Below are 23,249 nucleotides of genomic sequence, written 5' to 3' on the forward strand. Positions count from 1 at the left end.
AGTTGAAATTTTGGGCCACAGGGCGGTTTGGTTGATTGGTGCGGGTGTCTCGGAGATGTTCCCTAAAGCGCTCTGCTAGGAGGCGCCCAATCTCCCCAATGTAGAGGAGACCACATCGGGAGCAACGGATACAATAAATGATATTGGTGGATGTGCAGGTGAAACTTTGATGGATGTGGAAGGCTCCTTGAGGGCCTTGGATAGAGGTGAGGTAGGAGGTGTGGGCACAGGTTTTACAGTTCCTGCGGTGGCAGGGGAAAGTGCCAGAATGGGAGGGTGGGTCGTAGGGGGGTGTGGACCTGACCAGGTAGTCACGGAGGGAACGGTCTTTGCGGAAGGTGGAAAGGGGTGGGGAGGGAAATATATACCTGGTGGTGGGGTCTTTTTGGAGGTGGCGGAAATGTCGGTGGATGATTTGGTTGATGCGAAGGTTTGTAGGGTGGAAGGTGAGCACCAGGGGCGTTCTGTCCTTGTTACGGTTGGAGGGGTGGGGTCTGAGGGCGGAGGTGCGGGATGTGGACGAGATGCGTTGGAGGGCATCTTTAACCACGTGGGAAGGGAAATTGCGGTCCCTAAAGAAGGAGGCCATCTGGTGTGTCCTATGGTGGAACTGGTCCTCCTGGGAGCAGATACGGCGGAGACGGAGAAATTGGGAATACGGGATGGCATTTTTGCAATTTCTCCGCCTCCGCCTTATCTGCTCCCAGGAGGACCAGTTCCACCATAGGACACACCAGATGGCCTCCTTCTTTAGAGACCGCAATTTCCCTTCCCACGTGGTTAAAGATGCCCTCCAACGCATCTCGTCCACATCCCGCTCCTCCGCCCTCAGACCCCACCCCTCCAACAGTAACAAGGACAGAACGCCCCTGGTGCTCACCTTCCACCCTACAAACCTTCGCATCAACCAAATCATCCACCGACATTTCCGCCACCTCCAAAAAGACCCCACCACCAGGGATATATTTCCCTCCCCACCCCTTTCCGCCTTCCGCAAAGACCGTTCCCTCCGTGACTACCTGGTCAGGTCCACACCCCCCTACGACCCACCCTCCCATTCTGGCACTTTCCCCTGCCACCGCAGGAACTGTAAAACCTGTGCCCACACCTCCTCCCTCACCTCTATCCAAGGCCCTCAAGGAGCCTTCCACATCCATCAAAGTTTCACCTGCACATCCACCAATATCATTTATTGTATCCGTTGCTCCCGATGTGGTCTCCTCTACATTGGGGAGATTGGGCACCTCCTAGCAGAGCGCTTTAGGGAACATCTCCGAGACACCCGCACCAATCAACCAAACCGCCCCGTGGCCCAACATTTCAACTCCCCCTCCCACTCTGCCGAGGACATGGAGGTCCTGGGCCTCCTTCACCGCCGCTCCCTCACCACCAGACGCCTGGAGGAGGAACGCCTCATCTTCCGCCTCGGAACACTCCAACCCCAGGGCATCAATGTGGACTTCAACAGCTTCCTCATTTCCCCTTCCCCCACCTCATCCTAGTTTCAAACTTCCAGCTCAGTTACTGTCTCCTTGACTTGTCCGACCTGCCTATCTTCTTTTCCACCTATCCACTCCACCCTCTCCTCCTTGACCTATCACCTTCATCCCCTCCCCCACTCACCCATTGTACTCTATGCTACTCTCTCCCCACCCCCACCCTCCTCTAGCTTATCTCTCCATGCTTCAGGCTCACTGCCTTTATTCCTGATGAAGGGCTTTTGCCCGAAACGTTGATTTCGCTGCTCGTTGGATGCTGCCTGAACTGCTGTGCTCTTCCAGCACCACTAATCCAGTATTTGATTTTCAGCATCTGCAGGCATTGTTTTTACCTGATTGACTTAACAGTGTACTGCTTTAGTTGTTCATAATAAGCAGAGTACAGACCCTACTCGATCAGCCCACGCTTACAAAGCCCAACACAAAACATCCAGTGTTAGACGTGATGCATTGCTGAGCAATCCTCAACGTGCTAATTGCTGCACTAACAACCAATTCAAGATGATCATCAAAGTAGTCAAACGGCTTATTTAATCTTTCTAAAGGTTACATACGTTCACATACACTGATCCATTCTTTTCAAACAAATGGATGTGTTCAAGCCTTACATATGTTTTGAATTAGTATGGTGTTTGGGAAGGCTGCCTTTCCCTATTACTTTTGCCATAGTGACACCTTGGCCACTCAGCGTCAACTTTCCAACCAGACCACATCCTTTTTCTCCTATTTTGTAAATTCTGATTATTTGAAATTTAGGATTCTTTTATTTAGCCTGATGAGTTCAAGACGAGAAAAAACTGCAGCAATATATCTCTCTTTTCAGCAACCTACTTTAAAGTTGAATATTTTCCACTGACCAGTGAGTTCAGCTCCTATATACAAATGTAAGTAAAGAAAATGTAATACTTGGGGTACAGCAGTAATGATGAGCAGTTTTGATATTCTTTGAACCACTCTCTACTGCTGAGCCATGCCCCAGCATATCATAAGACAGCTGAATTATTTATAGAATAAAATCCAGCAAGATTTCCGACTTGATTTAATATGAAGTTAAATCGTACGTGACCTGAATTGGCGAAATTCTAAATATATCACCTTTGGTGATTTTTAATCATGCCTCTTGGGAATGAGATGTGTTTCAAAGTGTTGATTTCAGCAGTGAATTTGTAAGCTTTAAAAAAAGTGCAGCCTGTAGGCATTGACACATCTGTTTAATCTGGATGATCCATTCTCTTATATCAATGCCATTTTTTTTCAGTCTGATACCATGGGATTTTGTCCCAGATCCAAATTAGCTTAAAACCCCATTTTTAGAAATGCAGAAATATCTTCCCTAAATTGCTACCTTAGGAACAATACGAGCTTTATTGTCAGGTACACTTACAACTTGCTATATGGGAATGGGTCCAGCATGAACCCCATGGAGAGCAAGTGAGGCCAGCGTGGACTCGAGTGAGCCCTTACTTACTTTTTTGGGGCTAGCTTGGGACCTGGCATTGGAATCATCCGACTACTACATCAGTGTCGGCAAAGTAGGCTCAGTGATGAAAGGTGGCACCTGAGGATTGGCGACTTCATCATGGATTGGGTCTGATGCTGACGATGGCAAAGCAGTGACAGAGGGCATCACAGTGACGTCGATTAGGTGGGCCCAACAGTGAGCGATGTGACTTAGACATTAGAGGGCCCAATGCAGGTGGTGACGAGACCATGGCAGAGAAAAATCGGACCAGTGGCAAAAGATGGCACCTGAAGAGTGGCAGTTTCAACATTGGTTTGGTCCAGTGTAGATGGTGGCCTAGCAGTGGAGGAGGGATGGCGGTGAAGACATTGTTGTTGATGATAAGTTGGCTCAGGACTGATGGACTCTCTTTAAGCTATACTTTACTTCTTATTAAAACTATTCAAAATGGTGAGGGCTCGTGGAGACAGTGGAAAAACTTTTCACTGTATTTTGTTGTTGTTCTCATTGTAAAATAAAAATCGTTCATTCATATTTGAGGTCAGAGGGATTATGAAATATCTGTGAAGTCATAGCAATTGGTGGGGGAAATATGGACAATGAACTAATTAGATAGGTCTTTGGAGCAGCCCTAACTAGTATGGAAAACGTGATGTCAAGCTCTGAGCCAGATCAGATTAAGAGGACTGACCAATGAAAGGTTTAGTGAAACAATAATGAAAGTTGCTGGGGGCACTCAGCAAGTCTCCTTCTTGAGAGAGAAGCAGTAAATAATTTTATATGAGGACAGATTGATTGAAATAAGTCTTTGGAACTGATCATTCTCAAAATCTTTGCTCTTTGGACTATTAAGGAGAATAGTGACTAAAATATAATATAGTTCGTCCCCATGATTTTTAATACATGGGTCTGAACTAACTGAAAAATTATGCTTTCAGATAGTTCAAGGTAGCCCTCCTGTTAGATTCCAATTAGAGCCAAGTCATTCTTTACCTATTTTGATTTCCAAAATATATTTGAAAGCTCAGTACCCAAATTACATGACACCACCAAGGATCAAAATATATTATTATGCTCATTACTTTCCTTTGAAGTTGTGATCAGTTAGCAGAGATACCTGTTGCACATTATCAAATTGTAATCCTGTGCTACAGTTTAAAGTGTCCATTTAATGGCTGTTTGAATTCTATAGAATTAGTCGAATCTATCTCTGGCTCTTCTGGCCAATTTCTTTGTTTTGAGATGGCTAATCTAAATGCAGCATTCATCAATATCTAGACAGTGTCAAAGTATTGAAAGAAATGTAAAAGAATTCAAATAAAAGAAAAAACAGTTTAAAAATAGGTTATGACTAACAAAGTTATGTTGTTTTGCAGCTAATTTAACAGGGCATGCAGAAAAAGTTGGGATAGAAAACTTTGAACTACTGAAGGTCCTTGGAACAGGAGGTAAGTAAAACATTTTTGCTATCTCGTTTTATACAGTACTGCTACTTATGTTAATAATAGAGACAATCTCTGTTCTGGAGAAGAATTTATCTGGACTTGAGACATTAACTCTTTCTTTCTGTACAGATGCTGCCAAACCTGCTGAGTTTCTCCAGCGTTCTCTGTGTCTATTTCAGATTTCTAGCATCTGCACTACTTTGCCTTTATTTGTTCTTATTTGGATGGACTGAGTTACTTGCACTCCCATGTAGTAAGGACTTTGTACTTTGTAAGGACTCAGTACTTTGTAAGGAAATAGACATCGCAGTGCAAATTGATTGGTACTTGTGAGTGAAAGATAACTTAAATAATTAATCCATTGCTTGTAAAATATGTTGGGATGTTTTGAAATTTGATAGCTTGCTATGTATGTCCCAGTCACATTATTATTCTAAATATTTCTTGGAAGCAAATAGAGAGAACTTTGCATTAGGCATTTAATAACTTATTTACAATGCGTACACTGGCATTGATGTAGAATGTTTCTGTTTTTGCAGGCAAATTTCCTGTTCTGATTTGATAGACTTGCACTTCCTATTCCTTGTTGCCAGAAGCTGTATAGTTTAAAGCAAACAGGAGGACCCAAGAGGCACCAAGAGAGGGAATACAGAATGTTAAAAATCATTAACAGACAGTGTACATGGAGTTTAATTCTGTTTAGAACATGTTGCTAAAGGCCATTTGCTTGAGTGCAGACAGATTTAATTCTAATTCCACACAGCCATGTGCTTTGTGTTTCCTGTGAAAGTAGTAAGGTACAAGTGCTGTTTCAGTGGTACAGTACACTGAATCACTTTTAAAATTGTTTTGTGAGCAATGGACCTGTATGAATTGTAAATTGTCTCTCAGTAGATGAGAGATGATCATTTTCAGTTTAGTGCCATGATCTTGAGCAGCGGAGAATCTGGGTGTAGAAGAGAAGCAGAAAGTCTGTGCTTGTCTATTTTGAATATTAATTGAATTCTTTTGTCTTGCTGCTTTCATAGAAAAATCATTTTCTAGAATAATGTTCAGAGAATTGTTTCCCCATTTTTCCCCCCTATCTCTGTACTGACTACTTAGGTCTTCTCAGCTGGGTTTGGGGACATTAATGTGAAATATTGAAAAATTACAGACAGAGAAAGAGGCCAGTCGGCCCATCATTTTTGTAATAGCCAAAGAAAAGAGCCGTTCAGCCTAAACTCACTTTGGAGTCCTGTATGTTTTGCACTAGAAGTAGACACGCCAGTTTTTTTTTAAGGGTTTCTTCTGTTTCCAAACACTGCACCATCCTCAAAACTTCCCCTCAAGTCTCCTCAACTCCTGTCAACTATTGTAAATTGGTGCATCATTGTTATTGACCTATCTGCTTGAGGCATTCAGTCCTTCCAATAAACTTTTATCTAGTTTCTCAAAATTTCACACACATCAATTAAATTGTCACCGATGTTTCCTCTATTCCAAAGAATGTAACCTCAGCCTGAGTAATCTTTCCTTTATAGCAAAAATGTTCCAAAGCTGGTAAATTCCCTTAAGTCTCTTTTGCACCCTCTCTTGTGTGATTACATTTTTCCTGTACTGAGGTGATCAGATGCATAGAAACTAGGAGCAGGATTAGGCCAATCGGCCCTTTGAGCCTGCTCCTCCATTCAGCATGATCATAGCTGAGGCTCTATCTCAATGCCATCTTTTTTATTTCTCCCCATACCCTTTTGATGCTTTTTAAATATAAAATTGTACCTATATGTTTCTTGAATATATTCAGTGACTTGGCCACCACATCCTTCAGTGGTGGGTAATTCCACAGGTTCACTAACCTTTGATTGAAGAAATGATTTCTCATCTCAGTCCTAAATGGATTTCCTTATATCTTGATCTGTGTGCCCTCTGTATGTAGAATACCCAATCAAGAAAAATATCCTCTCTGCATCTAGATTGTTCAGCTGTGTTAGAATTATATAGGTCGGCATGGATGGGTTGGACTGAAGGGTCTGTTTCCATGCTGTACATCTCTCTGACTCTATGTTTCAATCAGAACCCCTTTATCCTTTGAAACTCTAGTGAAATCAGGTGGAGTTGAACCAATCTGTCCTCCATAGGACAGTCCTGCCGTCCCTGCCATCAGGCTAGTGAACCTCCACTACACTCACTCTATGACAAAAATATTTCCTTTCTTAGGTAGGGAGATCAAAACTGCATACAACACTCCAGATGGTGTCTCACCAAGGTTCTGTATAACTGCAGTAAGACATGCCTACTTCTGAACTCAAATCCTCTTGCAATCAAATCCAACTCTCCATTTGCCTTCCTAATTGCTTACTGTATCTACGTGTCTAATTTCAGTGACCCTTCTACAAGGGCACTCAAATGCCTTTGTATATCCACAGTTCCCAATAAATCACCATTTTAATACTAATGTGCATTTACCATGTTGTACTGCACCTGCCATGTGTTTGCCCATCCACTTAACTTGTCTGAATCATCTTGAAGTCTCCTTGCATCCTTAAGGGCTACGGGGAGAATGCGGGTAAGTGGAGTTGAAATGCCCATCAGCCATGATTAAATGGCGGAGTGGACTCGATGGGCCGAATGGCCTTACTTCCATTCCTATGTCTTATGGTCTTATCCTCTTCACTACTCATAATCTTATACATTTTCATGTCATACAGTCATTGAGATGTACAGCACGGAAACAGACCCTTTGGTCCAACTTGTCTATGCCGACCAGATATCCCAACCCAATCTAGTCCCACCTGCCAGCACCTGGCCCATATCTCTCCAAACCCTTCCTATTCATATACCCATCCAGTTACTTTTAACTGTTGCAATTGTACCAGCCTCCACCACTTCCTCTGGCAGCTCATTCCATATACATAGCACCCTTGAGTGAAAAGGTTGCCCCTTAGGTCTCTTTTATATCTTTCCCCTCTCACCCTAAACCTATGCCCTCTAGTTCTGGACTCCCCGATCCCAGGGAAAAGACTTTGTCTATTTATCCTATCCATGCCCCTCATAATTTTGTAAACCTCTATAAGGTCACCCCTCAGCTTCCGACGCTCCAGGGAAAACAGCCCCAGCCTGTTCAACTCTCCCTATAGCTCAAATCCTCCAACCCTGACAACATCCTTGTAAATGTTTTCTGAAACTTTTCAAGTTTCACAACATCTTTCCGATAGGAATGAGACCAGAATTGCATGCAATATTCCAACAGTGTCCTAACCAAGGTCCTGTACAGCCGCAACATGACCTCCCAACTCCTGTACTCAATACTCTGACCAATAAAGGAAAGCATACCAAACACCTTCTTCACTATCCAATTTACCTGCGACTCTACTTTCAAGGAGCTATGAACCTGCACTCCAAGGTCCCTTTGTTCAGCAACACTCCCTAGGACCTTATGCTTAAGTGTATAAGTCCTGCTAAGATTTCCTTTCCCAAAATGCAGCACCTCACATTTGTCTAAATTAAACTCCATCTGCCACGTCTTAGCCCTTTGGCCCATCTGATCAAGATCTAAATCTTCGCTGTCCACTACACCTCCAATTTTGGTGTCACCAGCAAACTTACTAACTATAGTTCTTATGCTCACATCCAAGTCATTTTTATAAATGACTAAAAATAGTGGACCCAACACCGATTCTTGTGGCACTCCACTGGTCACAGGCCTCCAGTCTGAAAAACAACCCTACACCACCACCGTCTGTCATTTACCTTTAAGCCAGTTCTGTCTCCAAATGGCTAGTTCACCCTATATTCCATGAGATCTAACTTTGCTCACCGGTCTCCCATGGAGATGATTTCCCACGCACAAAGCCATGTTGAATGTCCCTGATCAGTCCTTGCCTTTCCAAATATATGTACATCCTGTCCCTCAGGATTCCCTCCAACAACTTGCCCACCACCGACGTCAGGCTCACTGGTCTATAGTTCCCTGGCTTGTCCTTACCGCCCTTCTTAAACAGTGGCACCACATTAGCCAACCTCCAGTCTTCCGGCACCTCACCTGTGACTATTGATACAAATAACTCAGTAAGAAGCCCAGTAATCACTTCCCTAGCTTCCCACAGAGTTCTAGGGTACACCAAATCAGGTCCTGGGGATTTATCCACTCATCCATAGATACTTTTCAAGATGTCATCCTCTATTTCCCTACATTCTATATCTGTCATCAACAAACTTTCCTATTGTGGTAGTATAGTGGTCTTATTACAAGACTATTAATTTAGACATCCAGGTGGTGTTCTGAGGACCCTGGTTAAAATCCCTCCTTCCACAGCAGATGGTGGAATTTGAATTCAGTTAAAAAAATCTGGAATAAAGACTAATAATAATCATGAAACCACTGCCGATTATTGGAAAAACTAGGTTCCATCTGGGAAGAAAATCTCTTCTCCTTACCTGCTCTAGCCTACATGTGACTCCAGACTCTCAAAGTGATTGCTGAGACCTGTGGTTAAGAGTCAATAAATGTTGACCTAGCCAATGATGGCAACATCCTATGGAAGGTGAAAAACATCTTGGAAATGTTGTCTTTGGACGTCTCAATCAGGTCATCTATTTACATATAGTGAATAGCTGTGGTCCACGCACTGACCATTGTAGTATTCAGCTAGTCACCACCTGCCACATGGAAAGAGACCCATTTAATTTCTTCTACGTTTCCCACCTGTCAACCAATCCTCAATCCTTGCCAGTATATTAACTCTGTGTTTTAACTTTGCCCACTGACTTATTATGAGGGAATGTATCAAAAGCCTTCTGAAAATCCAAATACACGACATGTACTGGTTCTCCCCCATCGAGCAATAGCATATTGCAGATTGGGTTACCACTTTGTGGAACACCTCTGCTCTGTCCAAAAAAATTGATCTTGACCAGGTTGTCAATTTGCTCACTAAGCTGGTGGATTTGTTTTCAGATGTTTCATCCCATGTTGGTTAAAATCCTGACCTTCCACTTGCCTTCCACTTTTATATACCACCATGTTCCCAAGCCAAAATTTACATCTCAGAGCTACTGCAGTCCTCCACCACTTCATTTTCTGCCTAGGTACCTTAAAACAGTCAGGACTCAACATCATGTTTAACAATTTCAGAGTGTGACCACCTTTCTTCATGTTTGTTACTCACTCCCACGCGCCAGGTCCTGTTCTGTATGGGTTGCTCCAGCACAGCCACCCCATTTTCTCACACTGGTACTTTCCATTAGCATTCATTCAGCATTTACCTTTCTCCCAGTATATCATCAGCAATCGCTTACTCTGCTTCTCCTTTCTTTGTTTCGCCCCCCTACCCCCAACCTCTCTCCATTTCCATCTATTCTGCTCACCCCTCTCCATCTCCCTAATTTTCAGTATAAATATTGCCATTTCCCAATTGCTTTCAGTTCTGACGATGAGTCATTGGACTTGTATCGTTAACTCAGTTTTTCTCTCCACAGACCTGATGAGTTTTTCTAACACATTCTGTTTTTATTTCAATAATCCAGCATCCATAGTTCTTTGTTTTAATTTAATGAATAATTCACTTTTTATAAAAATAGTAAGCATTATTCTGAATGAGGCCTATCAACTGTTTTGCACTATTCCAACATTAACTTTTTCATTCTGTGCCTTTGTCTGTCCACCTGTCTTGCTACATTCAGAGATTTGTGGACATTATAATGTGTTTTGTTCTTGCATTTGCTTTTGTGCTTCTCCATTGCAGTCACTCATTTTGTACTTCTTTGTATTAATTGTTTACCTGAAAAGAATTACCTCACATTTCTCCAAATTGAATTCGGTTTGCCAATTTGAACTACATGACCATCCGTTTATATTTGCCTTCAGTCTACAGCTTTGTTTTCCTTAAAAGCTATACTGGCAATTTTTTTAAACTTCTGAATCAGGTCCCCTGCAGTTAGATCTAAATCTTTGATTACACCAAGATGCAAAGAACCTGAAACTGAGCCTAGTATGATCCCATTAGAAGTAGCTTTCCAATCACATCAACACCTCCAACCATTATCCTTTCCTCCCACTGGGCTAATTTTCGATTCAGTGTGCCATTTTCCCTTGGGTTTAATGGTTTTCACTTTTCCATGCAATGTCATGTGGGACCTTGTTACGAGGCTCATGAAAATCCATGTCAACTTCTTCAAAAGCTGTACATTCATTGAACCTCTTTGTTGCCACCTCCAGTTCATCAGACACAAACCAGTTCTTAATATATTCATGCTGACTGCACTTGATTGATGTGTGCCTTTCTGACTAGCAGCTTATACTGTCCCTTAGAATTCTTTAGAGTAATTTGTCTACCACTGAGGTTAGGCTGCCAAATCTGCAATTACTTGATCTATCCTTTCCTCCCTCATTTTAAAAAAAAACTGTAATGGTGACAGTCTTCTGACTCCCAACACTGTACGCAAGGATATATCCTATAGGAGAGGATTGGAAAATGTGGTCAGAGCTTCTTCTTTTCTTTTCAATACTTCTCTCAGAAGCCTTAAGTTTGTTCTAGATTTGAAAGTTTAGCTATTTTCAAAGATACTAAAACTACTAATACTATGCCCCCCCCACCCCCCCCCCCCCAAAGCTGTATTTATTACATTCCATATGGTACACTCTTCCTTATCTATGATGTCTGTATTGTCCCTTTCTCTGTGAAGACAGGCACAAAGAATTCATTAAGAAGCATTTCTTGAGCCTCCAAACACAGGATCCCTTTTTGGTCTGTAATAAGTTATCATCTTGCTGTTTGTGTATATTCATAAAAAAAATCTTGCATTTTCTTTGATGACTAACATTCTTTCATGCTTTCCTAATTTCCATTTTACTCGTGCACTTTTTTAGAGTCCTGGGCTTTCCAGGAGGAAAGGGCACCCTTCAGCCAAAGAAAAAATAGTATAAATCAAGTACATTGTACAAAAACAAATGTTTTCGTGAAGAGAAAACTAAGGGGTTTAAAATGATCAGGTCTAGGTATCTACCAGCAAAGCCTAATCAACTCTCAGGCATGGACTCAAGAGGAACGGAACATTCAGGTGATAAATGCCAGAAACAACCACCTCTAACACGAGAGAATCTAATTACCTCCCCTTGATGTTCAGTGGCATTGCCATCACTAAATCACCCACTATTGTGACAATACAATGGCTTTAAGAGGGGTATTTTGTCCTGGTTTTTTTATGAAGAGAAATAGAATCAGAGGTGCTGAGCGGTCTGTTCCAGGCCAATACTGTAAATAGCCTGTGAGGCCTTGGGGTTTTTAGTTAACGTTGGAACAATAGAAACAGCATGAAGGGTGGGTTCAAGCTCCCATAGAACCAAGGTTTTAGTTTAACTTTCAGTAGCTGTTGGGGTATGGAAGCTGATGTGCATCTCTCTCTGCTACAGCAAAATGCTTGAGTTCTCACTCTCTCTCTTTCTCTTTCTCTCTGTCACACACACTCTCAAAGTTTTCTCTTGATGTTATTTTCTCCTGGTCTGGAGCATTGCATGTGAGACAATCTATTTTACTAAATTTGTCTTTGCCATGTATGTGTTTATGGGATGTTAGTATATTGGAATAGTTATTGTTTAGTAGTTAAATCATCTATTAATCTGTTAAGTTTTCCAATAAGTTATTCCGATTCTTCTCTCTTGTGTTTGTATTTTAACTATAGTGTAAGAAAAAAGGGTGTTTTGCTTCAAGCCTGGTAGTTTGACCAGTCAAATTGCACCTGGAATACAACGCTTTACACTTGCCTTTAAGAATAAGGAAAATTTGGGGTCTAAGCTATCTTCTTAATATATTTTGAGTAGATTTGGTCTGGTCCCTAATATTATCAAAATCCTGGTATTGCCATTAACCAGAAACTGAACTGAATGAGACACAAGGGCAGTTCATTGGTTAGGAATTCTTTGGTGAGTTAATTACTTTTTGATTCCCCAAAATTTGCCTACTGTCTGTAAAGCATATGTCAACTGTACTGGAATATGTATACTGGCCTGGATGAGTAAAAAGCACCATCAACACTTGACATTTCATAGAGGCATACAACTCGTTGGGGTTACCAGACATCCCAAACTAAACTTGTCCCATTTGCCAGCATTTGGCCCGTATCCCTCTAAATCCTTCCTATTCATAAACCCATGCAGATGCCGTTTAAATGTTGTAATTATAACAGCCTCCACCATATTGTCTGGCAGCTCATTGATACATGACTACCCTCTGTATGAACAAGTTACCCCTTTAGGTCCTTTTTTGATCTTTCCTCTCTCACCTTAAACGTCTGTCCTTTAATTTTGGACTCCCCCACTCTAGGAAAGAGACCTTGGCTATTCACCCTTTCCATGCCCCTCATGACTTTATAAACCACTATAAGGTCACTCCTCAGCCTCCAATGTTCCAGGGAGAAAAGCCCCAGCTTATTTTATAGTCAGAACCTGGCAAGCATTTATGTTACAAAAACAGATATTTCTGGAAACACTCAGTAGGTCTGGCAGCATCTGAAGAGAGTAAGCAGAGTTAATGTGTCGACTTCACTAACTCCTTCAGCCATCTTAAGGGGTTAATGCCATTGGGGATTAGGCCATTTAACTTGATTAGCCCACTTGACCTCAATTTGCAGTGGCAAGGAAAAATAATTCACTAGCCTTTTGCTACGTACTTATTCTGGGTAGAATTAGGAACTTACTGCCTGAGTAAGTGATGCCTCCTACTCCCACACTGACCATAGGGAAGGCAAAGACCAACCCCTCATCAATCACTACCCCCCCCCCCCCACTTCAACACTAAAGCATCTTTGCTGTACAGAGAATTTATTGATGCGCCTGTGCAACATTTAAGGCTGTTTGAATATGTTGAGGTGCTATGTGAAGGCAAGTTATAGTTTTTGTTGCTGCTTCACTATGTCAGAATTCAGCTTTTTTAAAATTCCACTTTGTTTTGGGTGTTGAAGCCACGATCCTTTTTTCAGACTTGGCTCAGCATGAAGCTGTTAAACAATCAACTTTCCTAAGTCTTGTAGCTTCCTCAATTCACAGCTGTTGTTTACCCTTCTCAGCAAAGCACTTTCACAGCAGAAACATAAATTCATGTTTTTAGTGCAATGTCAAAAGTTCTTTGGGTGAGTTCTCAATCTCTGTTCTAAGTTAGACCAAACACATCATCTGTTTTTTTCTGCTAATTAACAGTTGGCTATAGAGTTAAACGTGCTGTTCTTCTTTGCACCTGCAGGTCAGTTGCAGAGGCTTGATTATAAATTACCAATTATATATTTGGAAGTTAGAGTTGACATTGCAGGTGTTATGTTGTAACTGAAGTGTTTAGGTATTGGCTCTGTATCTTGAGGATCCTCTGCACAGAGTTGTTCAGTTAGATGCTGAACTCCAGACATCATGATGTATCTGCTAGGGGAAAGTTATCAGAACACTTTGTTGCAAGAACCACTCTCAATCCTTATGATTGGTGTTAGTTTGAATTTGGTGAGGAGCAGGAGGGGCCAATCAGGCAGTTGTGGAACCCAGGATGTAGCAACAGAGACGTCTGAACCTTAAGGAATCACGAGGAACTTGCTACCTGTATCAGAAGAAGTACTACAAGAAAATGTGCAATTGACCTTCATGGTACAAGAGGTGACTGAAGGAAGTAGTGGTCAAAACAAAAAGAGATGTATTGGTGGCAGAGGTTATTATAATATTGGAAATAGATAAGTTTCTTGCTGCAGTGATCAAAAGTCCCAAAGGCTCTGCTGCCGACCAAGTATCAGAATTAAGCATGTTTCTAATAACTCTGTAAAATAAGACTTGCATTTATACAGTATCCTCCAAAACCTCAAGTTGTTCCTAAGCACTTTACATCCAATTGAGTACATTTACAATGTTGTTACAATTTTACTATTGGAAACATAGCAACCAGTTTGTACACAGAGCCTTCACAACCTGAATTTCATGTAAAATTGGCAAAGAGTATGGTTTAAAGAGATATAATCATACAGCACTGCAGATGTTCTTCAGACCATCAATTCTGCGCTGACCTATCTAAATTAATCCCACTTTCCAGTACTTGGCCCATAGCCTTGAATGTTGTGACATTTCAAATGCTCACCAATGTACTTTTTAAAGGTTGAGTTTTCTTGCCATTACTCCTTTCCCAGACAGTGTATTCCACCATCCTCAGGGAGCAAAATCATTCTTCAAATTCCATCTAAACATTCTGCCCTTCACCCTAAACCTATACCCCTTTGTTATTGACACTTCAACGAAAGGGAACATCTGCTTCCTATCAACCTTGTACATACCCCTCGTACTTATATACCTCAATCTGGTGCCTTCTCTGCTCTAAAGAAAACAACCCAAGTTTATCCAGCGTCTCCTCATAGCTAAAGTGCTCCAACGCATACAATGTCCTGGTGAATCTCCTTTGCAATCATCTCCTTGCAGTAGTGAGGCAACCAGAACTGCACAAAACACTCCAGGTGTGGTCTAACCAAAGTTTTGTACAGGTCCAAACTAACCTCCCTTGTAGTTTATGCCATGACTAATATAGGCAAGTATCCTGTATGTTGGCTTAACTATCCTATTATCCTGATCTGATGCCTTCAGGGATCTGTGGACAGGCACCCTAAGATCTCTGTTCCTCAGACTTTTGTAGTGTCCTGCGATTCATTGGATGCTGCCATATCTTGTTACTTTTTCTAAAGTGCATCACCACATATTTTTCCAGGTTAAATTCCATCTGCCACTGATCTGCCCATCTGACCAGCATTAAATTCCATTTGAACAGTTTATGTCTTTGTGTAACCTAAGACCATCACTATTAACAACTCAGCCAATCTTTAAGTATTCCATAAGCTTATTTATCATTCCCCTTATAATCTCATCTATGTCATTAAGATATATTGTAAGCAAAAATGGACCCAGTACTGTTACCAGTAGTATGCCACAGAGCACCAGCCTCCTGTCATATAAACAGCTTTCCACCACCACTCTTTGTTTCCTTCCAGCAAGCTAATGTTAGATACACCTGGCCAAGTTACCCTGGATCTCATGTGCTCTTATCTTCTTTATCAGCCTATGTGGACCACATCAAATGCTTTGTTGAAATCCCTATAAACTATGTCAACTGCAGTTTCCTCATGCACACATCTGATCACTTCCTTAAAAAATTCTATTAAATTTGTTAGTCATGACCTCTCTCTGACAAACCCATGCTGACCATCCTTGATTAAATCTTGCCTGTCTGAGTGGAGACTAATTGTTCCCTTTAGAATTTTCTCCAATAGTTTTGCTACCATTAATGTGAAACTCACTGATCTGTGGATTATCTCTATCACCTTTGTTGAAAAGTGGAACCATATAAGCTGTCCTCCAGTCCTCTGGTATCTCCCATATGGTGAGAGAGGAATTAAAAGTTGGCATTTCCTCTCTCTGATCTTCCACAGCAGCAAGGGATACAACTCATCCACACCTGGGGAATTGTCCACGTTTAAGCATGCCAAAACTTCTAATACCTCCTCACTCCTGATGTCAAAACTGCCCAAGAACCTGTCAGACCCTCTTCCCAATTCTATACCTACTTCCTCCTTCTCCAAAGTAAAGACAGAAGTTCTTGTATAACACTACCAATGTCCTCCGGCTCCAAGTGCAGAGTGCCCTCTTGGTCCCTACTGGACCCTACTCTTTCACAGGTTACCCTTTTCCCCTTAATATATTTCCACCAATGCTATTTCATGTCCCCTCTTTGCTCTCCTAATTGCTTTCTTAAGTTACCCCTTGCTCATCTATACCCCACTATAGGCCCTCCATTGTTTTACACCCTTCATACCTGCTAAAAGTCTTTCTTTTTTCTTATGAAGCCCTGCATATTCCTAGATATCCAAGGTTCTCTGGGCTTGTTGCTGATACATTTCACCCTAAAGGAGTGATGTTTGGCTTGTACTCTTCCCATTTCCTTTTTGAACACCCCACCCTTCCTTCCTCCTCCTCCTCCCCATCCCCCGTTCTATTGTAGATTTTCCTACAATTAGCTGTTCCCGAAATACTTTGGCCAAATCCTGCCTTATTTTAATAAAATCAACCTTCCACCATCCCAAAATTATTCTTTGCCTACCATCTTTTAAGTAACAAATTTAAGTCATTGTTGCTGTCACGAAAGTGCTCCCCCATTGTCACCTTGAACACCTGTCCACCTTCGTTCCCCAGAATTAGGTCTAGCATTGCTTCATCCCGTGTTGGACCTTGTACGTGTGGAGCTGTTATGAATACAATTCCAGAAATCCATCACCTCTAATCCCTTAACACAATGCCTATTCCAGTTACTGTTGGGCAAATTGAACTCCTCTAAAATAAGTACCCTTGTTATGGGATCAGGCCAGACCCCCTCAAAACATTTCAAGAAAGTAGCGCAGACCCTAACTTTGCTAGTTGTTTTAAACAGGTGTACAATAGATATTCCAGAAATAATGCAGTTGGTCTAACCACTTAGCTTTAACCAAAACAGAATTTATTTGCAAGATTACTGAATGAAACACATACAATAGAGAACAGAATATAGAATAACGTAAACATCCAAAAACCCTGCAGATTATCCCAACTTAATGATGCTGTTCGAAACACTTGCAACAACCTAAATGGAGTCAAGTTAGGTAAAAGGGAAGTGCAATGAGATCTAGGTGTTCTTGTACATCAGTCAATGAAAGCAAGCATGCAGGTACAGTAGGCAGTGAAGAAAGCTAATGGCATGCTGGCCTTTGTAACAAGAGGAATTGAGTATAGGAGTGAAGAGGTCCTTCTGCAGCTGTACAGGGCCCTAGTGAGACCGCACCTGGAGTATTGTGTGCAATTATGGTCTCCAAATTTGAGGAAGGACATTTTGGCTATTGAGGGAGTGTAGTGTAGGTTCACGAGGTCAATTCCCAGAATGGTGGAACGATCATATGTTGAAAGATTGGAGCGATTGGACGTACATACACTTGAGTTTAGAAGGATGAGAGGGGATCTGATTGAGACGTATAAGATTATTAAAGGATTGGACACTCTGGACACAGGAAGCAGAGTGTGTTTAACAATAAGGGGGTAGGCCATTTAGAACAGAGTTGAGAAGATACTTCTTCACCCAGAGAGTGGTGGGTGCATGGAATGCTCTGCCCCTGAAGGCATTGGAGGCCAAGTCTCTGGATACTTTCAAGAAGGAGTTGAATAGAGCTCTTAAGGATAGTGGAATCAAGGGTTATGGGGATAAGGCAGGAACAGGATAATGATTGTAGATGATCAGCCATGATCAAAATGAATGGTGGTGCTGGCTCGAAGGGCAGAATGGCCTACGCCTGCACCTATTGTCTATTGTCTATAATCCCCATAAATGCCCTTGACAAAAAAGATAAAATCAAACAGAGGATCTTAAAGCAGAGTTGTCAGAGAGAGGGTGTTTCACCATGGATCTGCTTCTTTGGGTCCGGCAGCTTCACAACTGACTGACTGCTTTCAGTGAACAGCCAGACTGCTAAAACCAAACCAAACCAAACCAAGTCAGAGGAAAGTAGTAGAAAGCTGAACCGGGAGAACTGGTCACTCTCCATTTCATTGTACAAGTGTTTTTTTTCAAAGCTTGATAGCATTCTCAAGTAGTTAAACCCAGACTTGTCAGAATCACTGCTTTTACGACCTCTGAAAAAAAAACAAGGGCAGCATGACCTTGTTAAAGGAGCAGCATTGTCACTTCCTATTTGTATTGTTTTGACACACCTCAGCGGATTGTCTATAGATCTGATTCTCTTTCGCCTACTGACTGTTTGGGGGCCTATAATACATGACTAACAAGGTGATTGTCCCTTTTTTTATTCCTAAGCTCTATCCGCTCTATTCCTAACCTCATTTGAAGATCCTTTCAAGATACCATCCCACCTTACTGCAGTAACTGACTATTTAATTAGTAATACCATACCTGTCTTGCCTGAAGATTCTATACCCTGTAACAATGAGTTTCCAGTTCTGCCCTACCTAAACCACATCTCTGTGATAGCAGTAATATCTTAATTCCATATATCAATCCATGCTCTTAGCTCATCTGTCTTATTCTAAAGTAGAAGAGAAGTAGAGAGCCTTTTTGGGGGGTAGCATGGTGGCTCAGTGGTGAGCACTGCTGCTTTCTAGTGGCAGAGACCCAGGTTTGATTCCACCCTTAAGTGACTTTGGAGTTTGCACATTCTCCCTGTATCTGTGTGGGTTCTCTCCAGGTGCTCCAGTTTCCTCTCAAAGTCCAAACATATATAGATTTCAGTGAATCGACCATGCTAAGTTGCATATAGTTTCCAGGAATGTGCAGGCTAGACGGATTATCCAGGAGAAATTCAGGGTTACGGGGATAGGTGGGGCAGTGTACAGTCTCGTCTTGTTATCTTGAAATGCACATGTCTGAATTCTCTCTGTTTTGGTTCCTTTACTATAGTATGCTGTCCGTAGTGATTTGGGAGATGAATGTTTAGGGCCATGGAATACTGGCATCAGTACTGGGGAATGAGTGACCTATTCTATTGGGATAGGTTACATTTAAACTGTTTTGGAACCTGCCTTCCAGAAAGTTGAATAAATTGCTTTGAAACTAAAGGTGGAAATGCCACAATTTAATTGAAGAAATTTATTACATCTGAAGAGTTGAATCAGTTTCACAATTTGGTAAAGATGAGTGGAGTGTGCCAGAAAAAGACAAGAGTCTAGGTTAGAGTGGTGCTGGAAAAGTACAGCAGGTCAGCCAGCATCCGAGGAGCAGGAAAATCGACATTTCGGGCAAAAGCCCTTCATCAGAACAATCCTGATGAAGGGCTTTTGCCTGCAACGTCGATTTTCCTACTCCTCAGAAGCTGCCTGACCTGCTTTGCTTTTCCAGCACCACTCTAACCTAGACTCTGATTTCTAGCATCTGCAGTCCTCACTTTTGCCCAGAAAAAGACAGAGTTTAGATGAACAATTAAATCAGGGAAATTACCAAAAAGTTTGAAAGTGCATTGTTTGATCATACAGAATGTTCCTAAGATAGATAAATTACTGACACAAATAGAGATCTAATGCCACAGTTGTGAAATAATGGTGGGTTGGTAACCCTGATTTTAAAAATGATGTACTAATGCAGGCAGTAGTGCAGAATAAGCATGGCTTGGAAATCAGGATATAGAATCTGTTTCAGTGAATATTGAGTTAACTACATGAAGGCTAGTATCCCATCAAGTCACCTTCTTTTTGAACGTGCATAGTACATGACACTGACCCAGCTGGCTCCAGCTGACCCAGAATGGAACCCCTGAAAATCCTGTTTATATATGTCAGCCAGGGCTCCCTGATTGTACCAGATTAATAGCCCCAACCAGGGAACTGGTTGTTCACCTGGCTGATGTCCACCTGGCTGACTTCATTCCAGTCACTGCAGATATATGAAATAAAAGGGGCTGAGAACACTGGTGGGAGTAGTTTCTTGGTCATCAACCGTAACTATAGCTTTGAACAAAGTAGAAATCAAGAAAGAGGAGGAACTGATAAAGGAAATGCAATAAATGTGCCAAGCTTTTATTCAGAATCATTGGCGACCTTTAAGCGGCATTTGGATAGGTACATGGATGGGTGCTTAATCTAGGTTAGAAGTTCGGCACAACATCGTGGGCCGAAGGGCCTGTTCTGTGCTGTATTGTTCTATGTTCTATGTTCTAAGCTTTAAATTTCATACAGACTGGACTAATTAGATTGATAAAAATAGTTTGGAGATTAAACTAACGGATTGCATTTAAGACAGTTTCATAGAACAGTAAAATAAAAGAAAAATACTGCAGTTGTTCGAAATATAAACAATAGCAATAAATGATGGAAATATTCAACAGATCTGTGGAGAATGAAACAGAGTTAACGTTTCAGGCCAATGATCAAGTTGATCAGTGCTTGAAAGGCTGAATGACTTACTTCCCTTCAGTCTTAACAGCTTTCAACAGAACTAGAAAAAGATGTAAATGATGGAGGAGGATAAGTGTGTACTACAGGGCAAGAGTTATAGCTGGGGGCAGGGAAATTATGATGCGGTGAGGCATGACTTAGGATGTGTGGATTGGAAAAGTAGATTCCAAGGCAAGAGCGTAATTGATATGTGGAACTTGTTCAAGGAGCAACTATTGAGTGTCCTTGATAAGTACGTACCTATCAGGCAGGGAGGAAAGGGTCGTGTGAGGGAGCCGTGGTTTAATAAGGAATTGGAATCCCTTGTTAAATGGAAGAGGGCGGCCTTTGTAAAGATGAGGCGTGAAGGCTCAATAGGGGCGATTGAGAGTTATAAGGTAGCCCGGAAGGACCTGAAGAGAGAGCTAAGAGCAGCAAGGAGGGGACATGAAAGGTCCTTAGTTGGTAGGATTAGGGAAAACCCTAAGGCTTTCTATAGGTATGTCAGGAATAAAAGAATGACTAGGGAAGGAATAGGTCCAATCAAGGATAGTAATGGGAAGTTGCGTGTGGAGGCTGAAGAGATTGGGGAGGCACTGAATGAATACTTTTCGTCAGTATTCACTCAGGAACAGGACATTGTTGTCGATATGAATACTGAGGCACGAATAAGTAGAATGGATGGCTGTGAGATATGTAGAGAAGAGGTGTTGGAAATTCTGGCAAGGGTGAAAATAGATAAGTCCCCTGGGCCTGATGGCATTTATCCTAGGATTCTCTGGGAAGCAAGGGAGAAGATTGCAGAGCCATTGGCCTTGATTTTTGTGTCCTCTTTGTCTACAGGAGTAGTGCCAGAGGACTGGAGGCTAGCAAACGTGGTTCCCTTGTTCAAGAAGGGGAGTAGGGATAATCCTAGTAACTATAGGCAAGTGAGTCTCACTTCTGTTGTGGGCAAAGTCTTAGAGAGAATTGTAAGGGATAGGATTTATGCACATCTGGATAAGAATAATGTGATCAAGGATAGTCAGCATGGTTTTGTGAAGGGCAGGTCGTGCCTCACAAATCTTATTGAATTCTTTGAGAAGGTGACTAAGGAGGTAGATGAGGGGAAAGCGGTAGATGTGGTATATATGGATTTTAGTAAGGCGTTTGATAAGGTCCCCCATGGTAGGCTACTGCAGAAAATACAGAGATATGGCATTGAGGGTGAGTTGGAGGTTTGGATTAGGAATTGGCTGGCTGGAAGAAGACAGAGGGTAGTAGTTGATGGCAAAGGTTCATCTTGGAGTGCCGTCACTAGCGGTGTTCCGCAAGGATCTGTTTTGGGACCATTGCTGTTTGTCATTTTTATAAATGACCTGGAGGAAGGGTTAGAAGGTTGGGTGAGCAAGTTTGCGGATGATACGAAAGTCGGAGGAGTTGTAGACAGTGAGGAAGGATGTGGCAGGTTACAGCGGGATATAGAGAAGCTGCAGAGCTGGGCAGAAAGGTGGCAAATGGAGTTCAATGTAGCTAAGTGTGAGGTGATTCACTTTGGTAAGAGTAACAAAAAGATGGGGTACTGGGCTAATGGTCGGATACTTGGTAGTGTGGAAGAGCAGAGGGATCTTGGTGTCCATGTACACAGATCTCTGAAAGTTGCCACCCAGGTAAATAGTGCAGTGAAGAAGGCATATGGCGTACTGGCTTTTATTGGTAGAGGAATTGAGTTCCGGAGTCCTGAGGTCATGCTGCAGTTGTATAAGACTCTGGTGCGGCCGCATCTGGAATATTGTGTGCAGTTTTGGTCGCCATACTATAGGAAGGATGTGGAGGCACTGGAACGGGTGCAGAGGAAGTTTACCAGGATGTTGCCTGGTATGGTAGGAAGATCCTATGAGGAAAGGCTGAGGCACTTGGGGTTGTTTTCATTGGAGAAAAGAAGGTTTAGGGGTGACTTGATAGAGGTGTACAAGATGATTAGGGGTTTAGATCGGGTTGACAGTGAGAACCTTTTTCCACGTATGGAGTCAGCTATTACAAGGGGGCATAGCTTTAAATTAAGGGGGGGTAGATATAGGACTGATGTTAGGGGTAGGTTCTTCACTCAGCGAGTCGTAAGTTTATGGAATGCCCTGCCAGTAGCAGTGGTGGACTCTCCCTCTTTATGGGTATTTAAGCGGGCATTGGATAGGTATATGGAGGATAGTGGGTTAGTGTAGGTTAGGTGGGCTTTGATCGGCGCAACATCGAGGGCCGAAGGGCCTGTACTGCGCTGTATTCTTCTATGTTCTATGTTCTATGTTCTATGATTGTAAGTAACCACAAAGACAACGAGGTGGGCAAGGAGAAGATGAGATGCATTTGTACTTTTGAGTATCGGAGTTGAGATGTCATGTTGAGGTTGTACAGGACTTTGATGAGGCCTCTTCTGGAGTACTGAATGCAGTTCTGGTTGCCTTGTTACAGGAAAGATATTATTAAACAGGGGAGGGTTCAGAAAAGATTCATCAGGATGTAGCCAGGAATGAAAGGTTTAAGTTATAAAAATAAGCCGGATAGGCTGGGACCTTTTTCACTGGAGCATTGGAGGTTGAGGGGTGACCTTATAAAGATTTAGAAGAATGAGAGGTATAGATAAGGTGAACAGGAAAGATCTTTTCCTTAAGCTGAGGGAGTTCAAAAAGGAGCATATTTTTAAGCTGAGAGGAGAAAGGTTTAAGAAGGATGTGAGGGGCATCTTTTTTACATGGAGAGTGGTTAGTGTGTGGAATGTACTGCCAAAGGATGGATGCAGGTACAGCTACAATGTTAAAAGATATTTGGATAAGTGCATGAATAGGAAGGATTTGGAGGGATATGGGCCACATACAAGCAGGTGGGACTAATTTAGTTTAGAAACGTGGTCTGCGTGGAGTAGTTGGACTGAAGGCTCTGTTTCCATGCTGTATGACTCTATGAACAGT

At 42.1% G+C, this 23,249-nt stretch overlaps 1 protein-coding gene across 4 annotated transcripts in view; it reads left to right on the forward strand.

Annotated features, from left to right (window-relative positions):
* The window catches only part of rps6ka5 (ribosomal protein S6 kinase, polypeptide 5), a 252,857-nt gene that overhangs the window by 94,515 nt on the left and 135,093 nt on the right, over positions 1 to 23,249 (forward strand). For 3 of the 4 annotated variants that reach the window (XM_072568072.1, XM_072568075.1, XM_072568073.1), the window contains exon 2: positions 4,338 to 4,409. In XM_072568072.1, coding sequence (XP_072424173.1) covers positions 4,338 to 4,409 — 72 coding nt within the window. Of the gene's footprint in view, positions 1 to 2,364; positions 2,384 to 4,337; positions 4,410 to 23,249 lie in introns of those variants that run through there. The other variant, XM_072568074.1, reaches the window with a different exon arrangement.

Source organism: Chiloscyllium punctatum, chromosome 4 (assembly GCF_047496795.1).
Source record: "Chiloscyllium punctatum isolate Juve2018m chromosome 4, sChiPun1.3, whole genome shotgun sequence".
Taxonomy (NCBI): Eukaryota; Metazoa; Chordata; class Chondrichthyes; order Orectolobiformes; family Hemiscylliidae; genus Chiloscyllium; species Chiloscyllium punctatum.